The sequence below is a fragment of the Lycorma delicatula genome, chromosome 6 (assembly GCF_047948215.1).
Source record: "Lycorma delicatula isolate Av1 chromosome 6, ASM4794821v1, whole genome shotgun sequence".
In the NCBI taxonomy this organism is placed as follows: domain Eukaryota; kingdom Metazoa; phylum Arthropoda; class Insecta; order Hemiptera; family Fulgoridae; genus Lycorma; species Lycorma delicatula.
Window position 1 is genome coordinate 129,781,314 of NC_134460.1, and position 13,323 is coordinate 129,794,636.

A 13,323-nucleotide genomic window follows, 5' to 3' on the forward strand; every position below is an offset into this window, starting at 1 on the left:
ATATTGCTATTGCAAACACACTTCATTATTGTAAACACACTAGCAGTTTACTTCCAGCATGGTTCTGGCTGAACTGCTTATATTTCAGTTCGATACCTCCACAATTCTGCGATGGATGACTTTTCTTTTAAAACTATATTTCAGTGCTCAGGCTTTCTCTTTAATTTCTGGTTCCAAAGCACCTTTTTTAATATATATTTAAGACACTTAACGCAGAATCATTGATCGGTAATGTGTCTCCCTTTCTGAGAGGCAGCAACCCGATACTCCGAAACTTTGCAAAGGATAGACGTCGCTTGTCAGAAGGATATTTTTAGCTAATAGTGAGTTTTTCGGCAAGTTACAGTATTCCAGAAACTAGATCTTCTCTTTTCATCATCCACTCCTTTTCCCTTTTCTTGATTACTGTTTGTGTTTTGGGTCAGTGATTGTAGATCGTACCGCACTCAGTCCACGCTGAGAGACCTGGTCAGAACATTCTTGGTGAGGACTGTTTCCTATCGGATGGGTGATAATAGTCATATAGTTTAAATGAAGATAAATCATGCCTCCTTGTCCTTCCTGTACTATAAAATCCAAATTTTTAAATATGTATATCAGATAATATGTAAAACATAGACTCTGATTATAGACTGCTTGTATCTATCGGTATTTTATTGTCACCAAAGGTAATGACAACGTGGGTGATTCAATTTATTTGTCTCTGAGCTTAGTAGTACTGAGCGTACATTTTAGTATATTCTTCTCTGTTTAAAAAAGTTATTCTACGTTTTCTGTTTTAAAGTTATTACTATTTAGTAAAGGTTATTCGTTTAAAGATCGATAGATCATACGAAATTAGACTTCTAGCAAACGTAATTTTTCAGAAACGATCTGGTTGATCCACTCATATATGATTGGTGTGAATATTACGCAAACAAGTGTGGTATTGGCTTGTATACAATTTGAAGGAATATATTTTTAAATTCCATCATGGCTTATAATAACAAATTCGACAGGTATGGTTTATGATTATTTTAACACCTTAAATATATTCTTAATTTTATATTTGTTAATATTGTTGAATTAGTTCGTTAATTGTGGATCTTATCATATAACTTATAACCTAAAAAATATAGCGCTATTAACATTGCCGAAACATGTTTAATTAACCTGATGTTTTCTTAAATTAAATTATTAGTTTAAAATTTCATTACATAAATTAGAGCTTTTATTAATGTTTGATTGTTTATTAGTAAAGAGACATCTGTATTCTGTACTCGGAGCATAATCACAGTAATGAATTTAAAATATAAACGTGATAATTTCGGTAAGCTTGTACATCAAAACCATTAGACTGACCAACCAAAGTAATTCATTACTTCACAAATTTTTCTCATTTCCAATTGATTTTGGGATCTTACAAAATTTTTGCTTCGTTTTGTAACACTATTTCTTTGATGTCTCAATTTTTCATAGTTAGCTGCAGTAAAGATTAATTAACTACACTAAAAAATAACGTTTCCACAAAAGCAGTTTCTTGAACATTCTTTTAAAGGGACATGACTTTGTTAAGAGTAATGATAATTAAAATTATCATTAAAAAGTAGTGAAATGATATTTAAATTAAAAGTAGTTGTACAATTTAAATAATCCTCAAATGACTATGTGTGGAATTGGATAGAATATGCTGTCAATTAAAGAAATGACTTGCTTGTGATTGGTAAAAACAAATGTAAATAACCTGCCTAAATTCCATCACTTTTAAAAAACTTATTGCCCATGTTAAAAGAATATTTAATGGTTTAGACCTTCAAACTGTATATATATTATTATTTATATTTTATATATGTATTATATATATAATAATTATAATAATATTAATAAATAATAATTTCATACTCTTCTTGTGAATTACATTTAAGTTATATTAATTTTCTTCAATGCTGAGTATTTTTATGATATTTTTTCAGTTATTTTGGATGAAGTGGTTATTGATTAAGCCAAATGAAAATAAACATAATCAGAAAATTTATAGGTAAAAGAAATGTTACAAAATTCTGACAATTTTTTTCCTTAAAGGACTAAGAATGCGGTTGTAATATGTATACATATTATATACGTATAATTTTTACTTATATATATATATATATATATATATATATAACACATACAGTTGCCAAATGAATCTATAAGTAACAGCTTATATTAAGAAGACCAGTTAATATAATATTTTATTTTATTTTTTATTTTTTTTAATAAACACAGCAAATCATCAAGTTTTAATGCAGGTTAGTAAAGTTAAATTTGAACACATTTTATAGCTCAGCTGGTGTCTAAACAATAATCTAACAATTGCCAGGTATTTAGGAGCATCTGCTGCATTATTAGACCAACAGCTTCAACAATTTTCTGTTTTAAATTATCCAAATCTCAAACTTTGTTTATTACACACTAAGTTTAATAAATCCCCCAAGCAAAAAAGTTCAAAGGAATGATAACTGAAGATCTAGGTGGTCATGCCATGCAGTTGGATCTCCTCGTCCAGTCCAAAATCCGGGAAAAGTGTTGTTCATAAACATAGTAACATCTTGATGAAAATGTGGTGAAGAACCATCTTATTGGAAACTGAAGCCCACAGGAATCTGAGGAACAGCAAAGTTCTCAAGCATATCGAGGTATGTGTGACCTGTCACAGTGGGTTCCATGAAAAAAAATGATGGACTGATGAGGACATTTTTGCGCAGTCCTAATCAGACATTGACTTTTGGTGTGTCCCTTTAATTTTCAAATACTGTATAGGGATTTTCAATTTGTCAATTGTGTTTGTTAACTTTCAAACATATGAAAGTTTGCATCGTCACTAAATTACGAGTTACCAAGATAATTAGGATTGTTTTCGATACAGTGTATTACTTCTGCTGCAAATTGATATTGTAGGCAGTGATCATTTGGTTAAGTGTAATGAAGGAGTTGTAACTTGTATGCTTACAATGTAGCTACTTACGAACAATGTTATGAACAGTGAAGTGAAGAATTTGCATATTTGCAGTTCGTAACTAGTCTGCCTAATTGACTTTCCAGGATTGGCAGTGAATGCACGGCATACACGATCCACAGTCTCATCAATAACCAAAACTTTTGGAAGATTTACAGTTTGTGAAACCAAGCTTGCAGTCTCTCTTAAATTCATATCCCACTGATGAATAAATGAATATGGGAGGATTGATTATTCAATTTATACAGGCATAATGATTGAAAGTTTGCTAATCAAAGCACACACTGAACCTTCTCTTGGGGGCCTACACCTTAACTGACTATTGCTAACTACAATTACATTGCAAATTGGCTGGCATGTCTGTGTCTGTGAGTGCATATTCTGCTGACATTGAGAGTATACTGAACAAATTTTGGAGATATTTCCTGTCGATTGAGCATATGTTTAAGAGATTACGATGACTGGTTTTCCAAATATACGCCATGCTTTGCTTGGATTCTGTATATATATATAGATATGTTATTCAAGTTAATCTTCTTATAATCCATAATTCTTCTGTATGTTAAATTTTAACTATATATCATATCCAAAATACATATATATATATATATATACATATTTATTTTGAAAATCCACCAAGTACAGAATTAAAGAAACATTCTTACCTATTTTTTTACTTCATTTCCTTTACATTAGACCACTTTCTGGCATAAGCCCATCCTCAGTAATGTTTTCTGATTTATATTCATTTACATTTATACATATAACTTCCATTCAACATGTTTACACTTTGGTTATTGAGTAAAATATAAGAAATTTTAAACATTTACAGAACATACATTTGTTCGGTCAAAAAAAAAATTAAAACTATGTAAAATTTACAAAACATTAAAATAAATTTTTTTTACTGAAATGTACTTTACTTACTAGCCAATGCCCACCCTTGGCTGTTGAGCCATCTGGTGATGCACTGATTGATAAAGAAAGGCTTCTGTGAACTCAGGCTCTCATCCAGCTGGGTGTGATCCAGGGCCAGACAATCTCTCAGGTGATCAGAAGCCATTGTCTCGCAACCAGACAGTGGACACTCAGGAGATGGCAGCACATGGATCTGGTGAAGGTGACAAGCAAGATAGTCGTGGTCAGTTTTCAGTCGGAAGGCAGCTACGCTGACCAGACGTGGTAGGCCGGGGTTGATAGGATCATCAGTGACCAAAGTCTTCCATCTCCTACCAGCAGCTATCTCAGAGATGCACTGTTTGTTCCATCTGTCAACTGCTGCATCGATCAGTGCTCTGGATGAACGCAAGACAGGTTGGGGTAGAGTCATTCCTAACTTGGCCAGTTTATCGGCCTCCTCATTTCCATGTTTGTTGACATGACTGGGTATCCACTGAAACATCTGTGTCCACCTGCGATTTCCCAGGCTCTCCAGTCTTCTTCTACACTCACTCGTCCTCTGGTAGTCCATTTAGGTGTTGCGTGATAGATTATGTATAGCGACTTGGGTGTCGATCAAAAACACTGCTTTCAAAGGAGAAACTAGCTCTTTCAATTCATAGTGGCATGCACTGCTCCATTTTCGCCATCATAGTTGTTGAGTGGGGCACCTACGGCCATATGTCCCTGGAAAAGACGGCAACAGTACCCGCTTTCTGTTTCTCCACTGATTGAAATTGAAGATCTATCAGTGTATATGTGAATCTACTCATCCTGGTTTTATAGGGTTAGCTGCTTTAATTCATATTGCATGGAGGCATGTTTTAGTATCGAATGGTTCTTGAATTCATAGCAAGCTCAAGGTAAGTGGTTGAAGAAGTCCTGGCTCATGCACAGCGGTGCAGTGTCCACAGGTGGAATATCACATTTCCTTATAACTTTTTCATATGCAGTGAGTGGAGCCGTCTGTGTCCTCAGCCTAGAAGGAGCTTGCTGGTAGTTAGTCCATTGATGCTTAGAGACTATCCTAAAATGCACCCAGAATCTCAATGCTATCCTTTCTCGGTATGATTTTTTTGGGCTCAATCTGAGTCTGTGCCTTCATGGCTCCAATAGTGGTGAATTTAGCAGCACATATACATAAGGCTGCATTTTGAACGAGGTCGAGTTTGCTTAGTGTGCTAGCACTGGCTGTGACCATCACTTCGTTCCTGTGTACTAACACAGGTCTTATGTACAACTTGTAGGCAGTCTTGAAAACATCTTGATTTGCACTGCACCCTGTGGCTATCAGTCTTCTTAGTAGGCTGGTTTTTTTTACCACCTTTTCCACACAGTGGTTTACATGGGGCTGCCACATTAAACATCTGTCTAGTTGAACCTCTAAATATTTGGATACATTGCTTACCTCCAGTGCTGTTCCATTGTACTGGAGATGGATTGTGGTATTTTTGTTGACACAGAAAAGCTGAAAGGTGATTTTTGATGTATTCACTGTCATTGCGTTCTGCTTCGCCCATTGTTCTAGTTTTATCAGAGCCTTGTTTAAACAGACCTTGAGTGAAAGATGATCTACTGGTTCCCTAGAAAAGTAGTTCGTCTGCATAAAGGAGTGCCTGCACACCAGGCATGCTTCTTACCACATCCAGGATGTCATTTATTAAGTTATTAAATAGGGAACAGCTCCTTAGGCTAATCCTTGCCATTAAATGCAAAATCTCGTTGTACATTTGGAATACCATACCCAGATCTGTCTTTGGGACAGGAACGACTTTACCCACTAAACAGGTTTCCAGAGATTCCCTGTCCAGCATGCTTATGTATGAGAATGGGCTGCCACACGATGTCATAAACAGCCTTCAGGTTCACCAGTACTGCCAATGTTGACACTTTGCTGTGTAACCCATCCTTATCATGTTGTATAAAATTGGTTATGTGGTCCATTGTGCCAATGTGAATTAAAAGCTCAGGGAAAATACTATCAATTCCTGCCGATTTCTTTTTTATTGTTTGCAAGAGAGCACTCTCCAGCTCAGTAATGGTAAAGGGAGCAGCAGACAGCTCCTGAGTTCTCTTATCGAAGGACGAGGTCATTGGATGTTTGGTTAGTGTTCTGGCGATGGCTCTATCTCCATGGACACGGCTCACATTCACAAAGAGCTTGCATAAGGTATTGGCTATATCTATTGGATCAGTAAAAAATTGATTGGCTCACTGCCAAGGTTGCTGCAGGAGGGTTTCCGTTGTTAAGCCTGAAGATATGTTTGTGTGCTTGGGAACAATTCTTCCTGAAATCCAATGTAGCAATATAATCCCTGAAAGCAGAGTGATTGGCTTTTTTGGTTTCATGCTGAAATCAAAAAAGACAAGGCGGCTGTTGTCTTGTCTTTTCTTCAGGTTGGATAATGTGGAGTTCCTGAACAGTTTGAAGTTTTTCACCTGTCCACAGGGTACGCACTGTCATGCAAAGACCAGCAAGACTTTATTAATTGTTTTGACAGCCTTTTCTGGGGAGTCGGATATCAGTGCCTCAGAATGAACCGCATCTACACACGTTTGGAACTTGTTCCAATCAGCCATCTTGAAATTCCAGCACGGAACCAGACAGTTATTGTAAGGTGTCTTGTCTGTAAGTGAAGTGATGAGAATGGCTCTATGGCCGCCATAGTCTAGTCCATTGTTTTTAAAGTATATTTAGGTATACTTTCATACCAAATCGTGTTTGATTTGATAATTCAAGAACTCATTAACAGCTCTCTAATTTTTACTTTGTCATTTTGATCAAAATAATTCAACAATGTCATTGAAACTTTATCATTTACTGATAAATGAGGAGCTTCAATATTGACAGTTATCTTTTTATCGTTTTTATTTTTGAAATTTGATGTTTTTGATTATATGAAAGTAATATTGAAGTTTTTACTTAGGAGTCCCAAAACAGGTAAAAAACAATTTGTTATTGCTTCACTAGCATTAGAAAGTAAAACTTTTGATTTCACATTGTTTGATGTATTTTTAAACAGAACTCTTTGATTGACTGCAGCATAAATGCAAAATTTTTTTTCTGTCTCCCAAAAGCACATTGCAGTTATGAAACGTGTGATGATTCATGCTTGATTTGCCAACATTTTAAATGTAACTTTACCAGACCAATTTGTATTGTGTATCAGCTTAAATAATTTCTTTTTGAATGCCAGTTATATTAATCGTTTGTTATGATAATTTTCAAACATTGCGTATTGGGAAAAAAAATTGGACTTCAATTTCATTAGCTGTTACAAAGCTTCTATCTTCTTCCTTTACATAGCTATCATCTTTTTTTCTGAAATACCTATTTTTTATTTTGCATTAATCTAACAGCTGATATGCAACTGATATTGAAGAATGGCCAAACTTCTAAGTGAAATCAGAAATGGTTTTAAACTTGACTTCTCAGGTTCTTCCAGATTCTGACTCCAAAATGTATCGATGATAGCATTGAGTTTTATAATACCAACATAAACATTTCACACATCAACTCTTTGTTTTTAATGCCAAACTTTGCATACTTTTTCAATATGATTACATTATACACTTGTTTCAAACAATCATACTTGCATATTTTCTACTTTTTTCATAATTTTTCATGTGATTTTTCAGTTTTTTCTGCAGTCTAAAAATCTAGTGTTTTGCTAATGTTTTAATCACTTGTGTTTTTTCATTTTTATAGACCTTATTGTTTGAATCACTGTCTAACTGATATTCATTAACAAGTTCCACTACCCTGCTCTTAATAAACTGAACAAAAATTAATATTAATAAATACTAATATCTATAATATACCAAACTATTGTTTCTATAACCGAGTGCTGATTAATGTTTTTTAAAAGTGTGGACAGTAACTAGATTAAATTGTTTTTGACAAATAATGATAGGTTGTGTATACACAATATGTTCAATATTAACATTGTACGAGTATTTATTCTTGATAATAAATTCTTCTGTCACCTTATTGACTTAAGGCTCTGGTTAAATTTGTCTAATATTAGTAGTAAAAAGTGTAGAATAATTTTGTCGACTTCACATCTGTTTTTATTTTTATCTAATATTAATATTTGGAAATGAAACTATACATTTTGTCAGTAAAAATGATTAATTTTGGTCTCTAACATTTTTTATATAATTACACTTTATACGATTTAGTTAAATTTATTTTTTTTTTAAGTTCTAATTAAACATTTTGGTTTGAAATGTTATTTTGTACTTATGATTTTTCAAGTGAAATGATTTTATTATATAGAATTATATATATATATATATATATATATATATATTAGTGAAAACTATTTAATTTATAATTATTTTTCATATTTTTAAAGTTTGTTTAAAACACATCCTTTGTGGATGTAATATTTATTACTTGAATTTATACTATTTTATATATAAAAAACTAAACAGGGTTTTGATGATTGATTTGGTTTATTTACTATCTCTCATTGAGAAAACAGGTGCTGTAAACACAACTCAGTAGTTTAATTTGAATAATAAACTTGTTTTTATTTGCAGTGTTAATCACTGTAATAATATTTAAAAATAATTCTGCATTTAGTTGTTTTTTAAGTTTACTTTTATATGTACTTTCAAAATTATTATTTTATTCTATACTGTTTTAATTTATTTATCATCATAACATTCATATCACTCATATCACTCTTACTTGCAGATTAATAATTTTATGTAATCATGTAAAAACTATATGACTACTTAATTTTCTTTTTTATTAATTTTATTAAATTATTTTGATCAAGCTTTTCCGGTAATCATTTTTTATTTCTTTTTTCTTAATTTTTTTCTATACTTCCAGCAAATGGTAAAGTGGTTTTTTCTAACTGTAAAATTGTTCATACATATTTAGATATTCCTGATATTATTTTTGTAATTTTCATGTGCATTTTGACTTTTTTCATAAAAAATAAAAATTTATCTTTAAAAAAAAAGCGAATGCATGTCATATTTATTTTAACTCTGTTAATATTAATTAACATATAAAGTAAGATTTTATTATGCAGCAGATTTTAAAAGTTATTTGTTGGTTTTTATAGGTTGGCCCTAGATATGGCCGAAAAATTGAAATTTATGGAAAACTTTGATCCAGAAAGAAGTAACAGAGAGAAACGTAAACTGACCAGAAAGATTTATAATTCAACAAAGAAGCCTGCCACTTTATATAATGAGAAAGGTACACATATTGGTACTGGGAAAGATTTATGTGATTGTTTGGTTGAAGATTGTCCTGGATGTTTCTTTCCATGTCCTCGTTGTCGATCTTTCAGATGTGGCCATGAATGTAGAGTTAGTAGGAAATGGATGTATGATGGTTATGAAGTTGAAGGATTGGATGTGAAAAAAATTAATAGAATAAAAAATTAGGTTAATTTCTTTTACTCTTAAGTATTATATTAAAGATTTTAATGTTAAATGAAATAATTTACTAATTTATTGTTGTGTGTGTATATATATGTGGTTTCCTTGTGTATTATTTTTCTGATTGTTAAGAGTTGCATATTTTAACTTATAAATCATTGCTATAAAAGTTTTGTAGTAATGAAAATATGTTGTAAACGTGTTAACTTACTATAAAATGTTGCATTTTAGATATGTAACTGCAAGTTGGATATACTGTTCTTGAAATATATCTGGTATAGAATTGAAACCATTTTGTTTTTTAAAATATAACTTTGTAAAACAATAAAATGCCATACGTTGTTATATAATGTAATTTTTATTTATAAAGTTCATAGCATTGTCCAAAAAAAAAAAGACTCTGTACTAATATACTTCAGTCAGAATTGGACATTTTTAGGATTTGGGGAAGTAAACCTTACTTCTAGGTAGCCCGTGACAAAATTTTATTGCTATTTAGCTCCTTGAATATGCATTAACTAGCATTTCCCATCACAGCTTCACTCATAAAATACATAATCAGAATTAAAAACATAAATTATCATAATGTTACCAGATCTCTTAAATATTGATTCAGTAACTAGCATAAAACAGCAAAATTGTAAAAACTATATTTTTAACCCCTTAAAATAATAAAATTCAAAAAACCCGAAAATAGTTTTTAGATATTTATATGAAGAATATTTGCAAGTGTAAATTGAGTTAATAATTTGTTTAGTATAGTCAGAAATGGGGAAAATTTGCAGTCATTATTCAACATTTTTTTTACCTTTCACCCCTTTCAAGGTCGATTTTCAAAAATTTGAGATCAATTTAGATATTCATATGATCACCAGATCAGGTTGATATCTTTATTTGTTACCAAGAAATTTAAAAAACAGTAAACTTCTTTGTTACTTCATTTTAACCCTTTAAACTTAGAATTTCAAAAATCCTTTCTTAGTGTGGACTTACACCATAAGAAGAACATGTATATAAATTTTCATTAATTTATCTTTGAACTGAAAATGAGCTTGAGATGGTTCACTCATTACCATTTTCCTCATAAAGGGACAACATAAATAATGAGTGCATTCAGTTGCTGGTGGTTAATTTGTTTCTTTCATTTCCTGCACTACCACTAACTTTTGTATAGATGAAATTGCAGTTCTTCATGTAAAATATGCCTCACCTAATTAACACCAATCAACTCCATTGCTGATTTGAAGTTCCGCAGCATGTCTCCAAGCTGAGCGGCCTGGACTTTGTAACAATGCTGTTCTATCCTTTTCCATATTTTCCGGATTACATGCTGTACTTGGGACATTTAGTAGTTTGTTTTCCAATGAGTTTCCTGATTGAACATAACCTAAAATAATATTGTGTTACAAGTGGGAACAGAGTTCTTTTTGGTGGTTGTTAAATCTGCGTTGAAACTCACGGTGAACCATGGTTACTGATTTGCTATTCTTCACAAAAAAGTTTTGTGCAAAATAACTGTTTGGCTTCATGATGCCAAAAAAAAGTGGAATGCTATGAACAAAGGAGTGGAATGCCTCCACCCGCACTGTTTTCCCACTTCTATCGACTGATTACTAGCCATTACAAAAACATCCTATTTCTCTGCCCTACTTTGTATATGCTTAGCTCATTTTGACCATTGAAATAACATTACAATCATCTACCTTAACTATAAACCTTCCACTATATGATTCATTAAATTCACACAACCCTCCCATTAAATTTACTAGTTCTTGGGCTGCAGGAGTTAGTATTAACGTATTCTGCCTCCATAGTAGAGATTGCTATGCAACACTGTTTTTTTAGAAACCCACACAATAGAATATACACCATCAAAAGCTAAAACCACTTCTGCTCTTTCTTGAAGTTTTATCACTTGCCCAGTCAGCTCTGAATAACTATATAATCTTCCTTCACCCTTTTTGAATTTCAGTCTTACATTTTTAGTAGCACTTATCAAAGAATGTACTTTGCTGCTTGTCAAGTTTGACACTGATAGGTTTGTCCAAAACATGATAAACTGCAAATGATAAATCTGGTCTTGTCATTACGGCTATATATGTATAAGATTACTGACTATCCAGCAATAATGAATAGTAGTATTCAGTTCTGATTCTTCAATTTGAAATTCAACCTTTCAGTTCGTCTCAGCCTTTCATCCAAAAGTGTCCTGGGTTTGAATCCCAGTCAGGCGTGGTATACACACACTACAAATCTCATCTCATCGCAGTACCTAATGATGGTCCTGGAGGTTGAAAAACAGATTTCATGTTCATGAAGAAATGCAGCACTGTTGTTTTGTTTGGCTCAACAGTACAGTCTGGGTTTAGTCCTTCTGTATAAATTAACATGCTTGTCCATCCCTTCTAAACAACAAATGTTGTTTAAAATAGGTTATGGTATTTTATTTGTTTTTATTACTAATTGCACATCTAAAAATTACATAATGTTTATAACTAAATACCTATTTTAAACTTTTAATCCATTCTATGAGTCACTTGTCTGTGTTCATCATAATATCATTACTTAAACCAAAACAATTGATGTAAAAATTTATATTGTATGTATTTGTTTATACTTTTTTGAGTACGATATATTTTCATCATGATTGTGTTTTAAAGTACATAGAATAAGAAAATAATTGCTCTTATCATAAAATAACAGAGCAAAAGACAAAATTCATTATTAATTTAAAAATAGCCATAATTAAGCAGAAAAAAAACTGATGTTTTATTATTAAAAATTGAAATTAAAATGACATCAGTTAATTTATTAAATGAAATTAATATAAATAAAGCCTAATAAATAATATAATGTTATTTAACACTATCATGATGTGCGTCTGCAACGTACACACAGACAATAGTATTTAAAACAGCAATCTAATCTCATGGCTGAAGTTGCAGTTACTTTACTAGCATTACTGGAATATGATTGTACACAACAGCAGTTCTTAAACTCCCTGAATATGAACTTCGCTTTGTTATTTTGTGTGTTGTATTATGGTAAAAAACTGTACAGTAAAAATTGAAAATTTTCTATTTTAAAATTTTATCATTAGCGTTTAATTTTAATTTAAGATATAATAATAAAAAAGTTGTCTTATCAAATTAACTATTTGTCTTTAGTTTTATTTTTTTCACTAAATGGAACCATTTTTGCCATTTAATTTTATGATAACTATTTAATGATTTTTGTTTTATGATGTAATTGTATAATATTTTTGTACAAAGTTGTAACCATTTAAGTTGTTTTGTATAATTTGTAATCTACGTGTAAATAAACTAATTTTTTCCTCTTTGTGTAAATTCTGGTAATTTGATTTTATGTACCTGATATGTTAGAAAGCTATATTGACATATGTTTTAAAAATTGTATAGCAAAATTTTTATTTGCAATTAATATCGTTAGATTTATGTGGTTTGCTTATTTAACTGTTAAACACTATTATTTAATTGTATTGTTTTTGTTATATATAGATGATTTGTTAATATAATGTACTGTCAAAATCTCAAGATTCAATCTATTTCTTTGTTCTGCTTGCATGGTGTATTTATTGTTGTTATTTTTTAACAACTTAAACATGCTGGTTTTATTGAAATTACAAAAATAAATTATTAGTATTAACTAGCTGGTCAGGGGACTGTGCCCCCTGGACCCCTGCTGAGTTCATTGTTCTCATGGTTGTGAATATAATACTGATAAATAACAATTAAGGCCTGAAAAGCTCTCTTTCCTCTAAATTTTTCCCTCTTTCTTTACAAAGATGCCCCCCGATATGTTTTTGCTGTAGACAAACATATCCCTTTTGGTTCCCCTTTTCATTATCCTAGAATACCCTTCCCTAGGGAAGGGATCAAGCTTGATATGTTATAAAATGTGTTATTAGATATGTTATAAAATACATAGTCTATTATTTTTCATAGAAAAACACAATCAAAAACAGTACTAGGTCATCATCCAAG

At 31.5% G+C, this 13,323-nt stretch overlaps 1 protein-coding gene across 1 annotated transcript; it reads left to right on the plus strand.

Annotated features, from left to right (window-relative positions):
• The first annotated feature begins 897 nt into the window (after positions 1 to 897).
• Positions 898 to 12,666, plus strand: LOC142326220 (ARL14 effector protein). Its single transcript, XM_075368511.1, has 2 exons — positions 898 to 998; positions 8,998 to 12,666. Exons 1-2 carry the CDS (start codon positions 973 to 975, stop codon positions 9,323 to 9,325), a joined length of 354 nt encoding a protein of 117 aa, XP_075224626.1. The 5' UTR covers positions 898 to 972; the 3' UTR covers positions 9,326 to 12,666.
• Positions 12,667 to 13,323: the final 657 nt, after the last annotated feature.

Coding starts and splice junctions, on each gene's coding strand:
- LOC142326220 (XM_075368511.1), top strand. CDS start 973: ATGGCTTATAATAACAAATTCGACAG. Junction 999..8,997: donor TATAATAACAAATTCGACAG/GTATGGTTTATG, acceptor TGGTTTTTATAG/GTTGGCCCTAGATATGGCCG.